Genomic DNA, 6,679 nt, shown 5'->3' on the forward strand with positions numbered 1-6,679 from the left:
AGTACACACAAATTCACGCACTCACACCCATCCACACTCACATTGTCGCGCATAAACTAGACACACGCACACCACTACCACCACCACCACTACAAAAATTCAGCGATCCAACCAACTCGGAAATGAATTACTGCAGCAAAAGCATGTTCTCACAGCGAAAAAAGCCACCTTTTGAAGGAAGACTTCACGTAAGTTGACTTTAACAAGCGGAGCTTCAAGGAGTCCTTTTGTTTTGTTTATAAACCGGTGATAGAAAAAAGAAAAACAGCGAGTAATACATACAATTGCCCTGCAAAAATAGCGCAGCGCAAGTATTACCAGAGCAGACCTGTGTATAAATATAGGTTTCATGAAAAGATACGGCAACGTGACCGTGTAATCAACACATCCAATTATTTTAATGGACACCGCCGATTCCTCCAGAGAAAGCCGATCTGTTAGAACTCTGTCAAGAGTGATGTTCATGTTTCGATGGAGTCTCTAAGTACTGAAAAGTTTCAGTAAATTACCGCTGCCGCGTAAGCCTATGCTGGGACAATAGGAATTGTAGGTCCGTTGGCACCGGGTGCTCGTCGTAAGCCGCCAGCGGCGTTTTTGCGTATAGCGCCGCCAACGGCAGCATTGAGAGCGCTGGCACGTGAAGGGGACGACGGGACAAAGGCGCTCGCAGTGCTTCCAGCGATTTAGCACTGCGGGTTTTAAGGCTTGACGCACCGGGAAACGCATTTTTGACTGTCTGCTTTTGAGAAAGGTTGCCGCTTGTACGAGGCAGGCCGCATTCATGGCATCAGGTAGCACGTAAAGTGGAAAACTAGTGCAAATTGCGATGAAAATGCACCCCACAAACAGAGCTCACCGCGGTAAGCTAAGAGGCGGAGCTCCAGCAGTTATTTTCCAGATGTCATTTTGCTGTGCATGTTAACATCGGCGCGTACTTAATCGTGTAAATGGGCGAAGCACCACCAAAATTACGGACGAAAACGGGAGACGTACGGTTGCTTCTGTTATGTTTGTTTCTTGAGCTGCACTGTACAATAATTTACACCCTTAAAAGGGAACAAGGGTGTAAATGTGTCTAATTAACACTCTTAGGGTGCAAATTATATAACTGATACCCTAAGAGTGTGAGTTAGACACATTTACACCCCTTTTCACGCTTAACGGCGTAAATTATTATACAGTGTGCTTCGCCGCTTGCACATGAATCGGTAAGTTCCCGTTCTCCGTCCGTTGTAATTCTTTTTATCTTATTAATGCTTGGCTGACCTAAATGTCTTAGCAACTAGACCAGTCTTCATTCATGGTCAGTTTCACACAGATTAAGCACAACGAGGTCCGTCGGTGGCGGCGAGTTGCGTTCGCCATCGATGCACAGCAATCAGTCACGTGCCAGACGCAACAAGAGTTGGGAAGAGCGAGTAAGGAAAATGTGCCCCAATGGAAAGACTGAACCAATGAGGGGAGGGCAAAAGGACGACTACGAATCTGAGTGTTTGCCTTCGACGTCGGAGCTACGGAGCGGTTACACGTGTGCGGGGGCAAAGATTAACCGCTCCGTTCACATGGGACCCGGAAGCTCTCGCGTGTGAACGGCTCGATTATTAATGTTAGAAGAACCAGACCAAGGCAAAGCAGCTTCAGAAATGTACACTGCTCAGCGATTGAAACGAAATACTCGGACTGCATGGCTGCCGCCGTTCTTTTTTTTCTTTTCGTTTTTTTTATTTTGCGACCCCAGTAAACGCTGGGTTGTCGCCGTGGGACCACACACACGTCGAGAAAACTGCCCGAGCTTCCTCTTGACGTACTTGCCACTTTCTTCCGCTGCCAACTGCAGTGTTCACGTTGCTTCATTTTTCTATAATAGCAGTGTATTAGCTGTATATGAGTTAATAAACGTTTATCAATTGTATAGCTGTTTTATTTTTATTTCATTTCTGCGCAGAAGTTTCCAACGATATAAAGTTGCAAGACAGGACGCCCGCAAATGGCGTTCACTCTGTGGAGCCAGGCCTCGATATGCAACCGCCAGCGACGGACGCACCGGTATGTGATCATGTTCATCATCATCATCATCATCAGCCTGGTTACGCCCACTGCAGGACAAAGGCCTCTCCCATACTTCTCCAAATATCCCGGTCATGTACTAATTGTGTCCATGTCGTCCCTGCAAGCTTCTTAATCTCATCCGCCCACCTAACTTTCTGCCGCCCCCTGTTACGCTTCCCTTCTCTTGGAATCCAGTCCGTGACCCTTAATGACCATCGGTTATCTTCCCTCCTCATTACAGGTCCTGCCCATGCGCATTTCTTTTTCTTGATTTCAACTAAGATGTCAACTAAGATTTCAACTAAGACGTGATCATGTTACCTGCGCCTTATGAAGAGCTTTGTTAGTCTGTGACGGTAGATGTTATATATAGGGTGTCCCAGCTAACTTTAGCAAGAGTTTAAGAATATTCGATTACCGCGTAGCTGGACAGAACCAAGGCAATGTTGTTTGCCGTCGCTTGGAGATACTCAAATTATTTGTTTTCATTCAGTGACATTCGGTGACATTCTGCGACATTCGGCGATCGTGAAGCCTGTACAACGGCGCACGCAGGTTCTACATAGCGTAAGCTGCCACCAGTAAAGTACTGAGCAAAGCGGGCTGGTCCCGGACATGTTGAAGTTTGACACGGTGCCTCAACCGCAAGCTGTTACACGAAAAAGAAAAAAAAAATAAGGCGACAAATTGGCACGTGGTGCGGGCGCATAATGTTTGAACGAGCTGACTGGCTTTGGGGAGTTAACTGGCGTGCATGCCGCAACCTGGAAACCGTTGAACATGTCTTCCTAGACTGCGTGGAGGGCGAACTCTTTTGGGACGAATTACAAGGAACTATTAATAATGGACTTCCCGCTGTTATCCACGTCGCATAAAGTGTTTATACCATCACCTTGTGAAGACGACGTACCGTTCGACGCCGCTATGCTCGTTGCTCTGTATAGCATTCGGAAGAAGCGCTTGACAGTGTTAATTGCGGATGTGGACAATTGACCAATTCGTCTGTGTTTCCGAGAACTTATCGCAACATTTCTTGGAGTATATCGACGGCAAAACCCTGTACCGCATTGGCTGAAGAAATCGGAGCTGCTTGAATTCTTAGATGAATTTTGTTACTTCTGATTCGGCCAATCATTGGCCGGTGTGTTTTATTCTCTCTTACTATTGTATTTTGAGCAAACTCAGGAAATAAAAGAAAGAAAGAAAGAAATGATCGTGGTCTACTGCTAAAGCACTCGGCTGCTCTGCTTGACGGCAGAGGTTCGATACCCCCCTCGGTCGCACATTATTTTAGTTTTCCTAAAGCGAGGGGAGTCAGGAGCCTACTTACCTACCACAGAGTGCCAAGAATGAGGCAGATGATGCTTAACATTAAAATAGGGGTAAAAAAAGCACAGAACGGCATACACAAGGAAACAGAGATCGAGATGGGGTATTAAAGATAGATGGCTTGAATGCTCTTTTAAATGACTATAGCGACGTTAGTGGCTTTATATGCAGTGTAGCTTTGAAAAAAAAAATGCATCAGTAAATGGCAGAGTTTTTCAACCATAAATATTATGTCCGAAAATCAATTCATATTAACGAACAAACAATAATTCAGTACTATTTTAATTGACGTATCGTAGTTTGAAGAGACCGCTTATGTGAGTGTTTAGTCCAGATGGTGTGCTATTCATCCGCTGTTGCAGACCACAGAACAGAAAGTTCGAACATTTATCCACCCATCTTGTGTTTCTGGCATTTTTCTTGGACGGCCCAAACTCGCACGTCGTACAAAAGCCCATTCATTTCGCAACTGTCGCACGCTATTTCGTTCCAGGGAGGCGGCTTCAGGCGCTTCATGCTCGGCATCTACCTGGTCGTCGCCATCCTCGTCGTAGCTGCTTTGGTCTCGACCATCTGGTTCGCCACGGCTCCTTGATGACGCCTTCGGGATAGTGGCCTCATGGAGTGATGAGAGACGTGGTTGCGAGCATCACTTCGTGTCACAGTGAGGACGCCCCCCTACCTCGTGCCCCCTCGGCGAGGACGTCAAGGCGCGTCAAAGAAGCTGGACCCACTTCAACGATCTGTGGTCTTCTCGTTTGCGGACCAACTTGCGGACAGTTGTCGACCGAGCAGACGACTTTGTTTGTCGTCACTGGTTGTGCCTTCGCAAGTGAAATGCGACGTCGGTAGGGTTCTTCGAAGACTTTGCGAAACAGAAACACCGAAACGTTGTTCATTCATCGCGAGGATTTCGACGAACCGGCGTATAGCGTCGTGCCAAGTTGCTTGTACACGAGTGCCTCGACGCCTGCCCGTTTTGGACATGAATAGTGCCAATGCTTCGTCGAAGGAAGCTCTTCTCGTGCGTGTGCATTTTGTCTTTCCGAAGACTTCTGAACAGTTTTCTTGTACCGTCGTCTACGTGTTTCGGTGTGTGTTATGGCGTTTTTCTTTCCTTTTAACCAAGTACGTGCCGTTGGAGTGAGCGAGGCCACCTACATACGTTCGCTTTTTAGAAGCAGCTGACGCTTTCGTGCTTTGTCAGCGTTAAGATTTATATAAGCGATGGAGTTTGCTTTCTCATTTTTTTTTCTTTGCTTTGGATGACTTTTAACGTTTCTGACGCCTCGTCGAAGGCGTAAGAGCGGCATGTTAAATTTTTTTTTTCGCTTCTACCTCATATGAAATGTCTATAGGCATAGTGCTTTAGCCAGCCTAACAATTATGTAGACCGTAAATTACGTTAGTAAGCTTTGCTTCACAGCTATCAGATGTCGCCACGCGTAGCGTACTGTACATAGGGAAGCAAACTTTTATGAGACCTATGTCAATGCAAATCGTGATGTAAATAAGCGAGTAATATATTGTGTTAATAAATAGTTGTTTTCTTTTTTTAGTGATGTCTTGTTTTGCTGAATGCCAGGGCACTATGGGGACTGCTGAAGCGTCCAGTGACAAAGGCTTTTCTCTTTTGAGAGATTGAAAAAATTGTAGCCTAATCACAACAAGGATAAACTGGACTGATGCGACATGTCATTTACACCGATGCGTTACTGATCGAAATATAGCTGTCGACTTTTCTGTAACCTAGTGGAACAGAATCAGAACCCGCCGTGCTTGCTTAGTGCCTTTGGTGTTGCGCTGCTAAGCACGAGGTCGTGGGATCGAATCCCGGCTACGGCGGCAGCATTTCGATGGGGAGGAAATGTAAAATCACCCGTGTGCTTAGATTTAGGTGCACGTTAAGGAACCTCAGGTGGTCAAAATTAATCTGGAGTCCCCCACTACGACGTGCCTCATAATCAGATCGTGGTTTTGGCACCTAAAACCACACTTTAATTAATTGAATTTGACACAATCAATTCTTAAGCAAGCCAATTTATTTTACAGACTGGTGTGTTCCGAACGTGAAAAAAAAAAACAATTTGTCTAGAGAGTGGTTAAGCACTAGAAGCGGCATCTCCATCTGTGCATACAAATTAACCGCCTCTTTGTATTTGTTATGAAAACTACCTCGCCTGAACGCTGACCTGAACATGTCGAATGGTGTTGTGGGTTGCATTGTGAATGCAGCCTCTCTGTTTTCATGCCACATTGAAAGAAACACGCGCTTGAGTGAAGTGATTGTTGACGCCTCATCATGAAGGGAGATAGAGAATGATAAATGAAAGTTGGGGATTTTAAGTAGCCCGACATGCATCCAAATTTTACCGTGTTCGCTCTCAAGCCCGAAAACATCTTCCTTCCAGAAGAACTTTTATTTTTAAGCATTTCGCAAAAATTTTCTCCCCTCTAGCTGTGATGACAAACGTTTGAGAAAACATTGCAGGCGCCAGATCGTGTCTGGTTTTACCAGACACGACCTTATCGACTACGTGGAGACACCACCACGCTGTTTTAAGTGTCAGCGCTTCGGACATATCGCTAAGTACTGTCGTGGAGAACAGAGGTGCAAGCGCTGTGGGGGACCTCATGACTTTAAGACTTGTGCAACTAAAGACAACTTTGTGTGTGCAAATTGCGGCGGTGACCATCCTGCTACCTACGGTCGATGTCCTGCGCGGACAGCTGCTCAGCGGAGAAATAAGTTGTTTGTTCTGGGTCCAAAGAGTGCAAGCGCACCATCGAACACGAAGAAGACGTCCAGAGCGCCACAACTAACTGGTCTGGAAAAAGAGTACGCATCTCATTTCCCGCGTCTCACACCGATAAACGAAGTTATTGAGCCAACGCATACGGTCACAGCGGCTGAGAAACCTGTTCGAAAAGAGTCCGAAAAACGCACCTATGCGGCCGCAGTAAACCGACCTCAAGTACCACTTGGCAACAGTCAGCAGGAGAACTGCCAGCATGTGATACGCGCCTTGTTCACGGCACTACGTTCCCACGTCGCGAAGATGCCTGCTAGTTCAACGAAGGATATGTTGGAAGCAGTGCTGGCTCTTGAGTCAGTAATACTCTGCTCTACTTCCCCGTACCCTCAGTAACATAATGGCAGCTTCTCGCCCACTTGGTCCATTCCGTCGTCCAAAAGTGCCCTTAATAATGCAATGGAACTGCGCCGGCATTCTACAGCGTCTTTCTGAACTCAGCCTTTTCCTTCAAGACATACCTATACCAATTCTAGCCCTCTCGGAGG

At 46.4% G+C, this 6,679-nt stretch overlaps 1 protein-coding gene across 3 annotated transcripts in view; it reads left to right on the forward strand.

Moving 5' to 3' along the window:
- Positions 1-4,936, forward strand: part of LOC139050095 (putative ferric-chelate reductase 1 homolog) — an 89,263-nt gene extending 84,327 nt beyond the window's left edge. For 2 of the 3 annotated variants that reach the window (XM_070526304.1, XM_070526302.1), the window contains exons 15-16: positions 1,946-2,046; positions 3,872-4,936. In XM_070526304.1, the coding sequence (XP_070382405.1) occupies positions 1,946-2,046; positions 3,872-3,973 (203 nt within the window). In that variant the 3' untranslated portion in view covers positions 3,974-4,936. The remainder of the gene's footprint in view (positions 1-1,945; positions 2,047-3,871) is intronic. The other variant, XM_070526303.1, reaches the window with a different exon arrangement.
- The last annotated feature ends 1,743 nt before the right edge of the window (positions 4,937-6,679 follow it).

The sequence above is a fragment of the Dermacentor albipictus genome, chromosome 9, assembly GCF_038994185.2.
Source record: "Dermacentor albipictus isolate Rhodes 1998 colony chromosome 9, USDA_Dalb.pri_finalv2, whole genome shotgun sequence".
Taxonomy (NCBI): Eukaryota; Metazoa; Arthropoda; class Arachnida; order Ixodida; family Ixodidae; genus Dermacentor; species Dermacentor albipictus.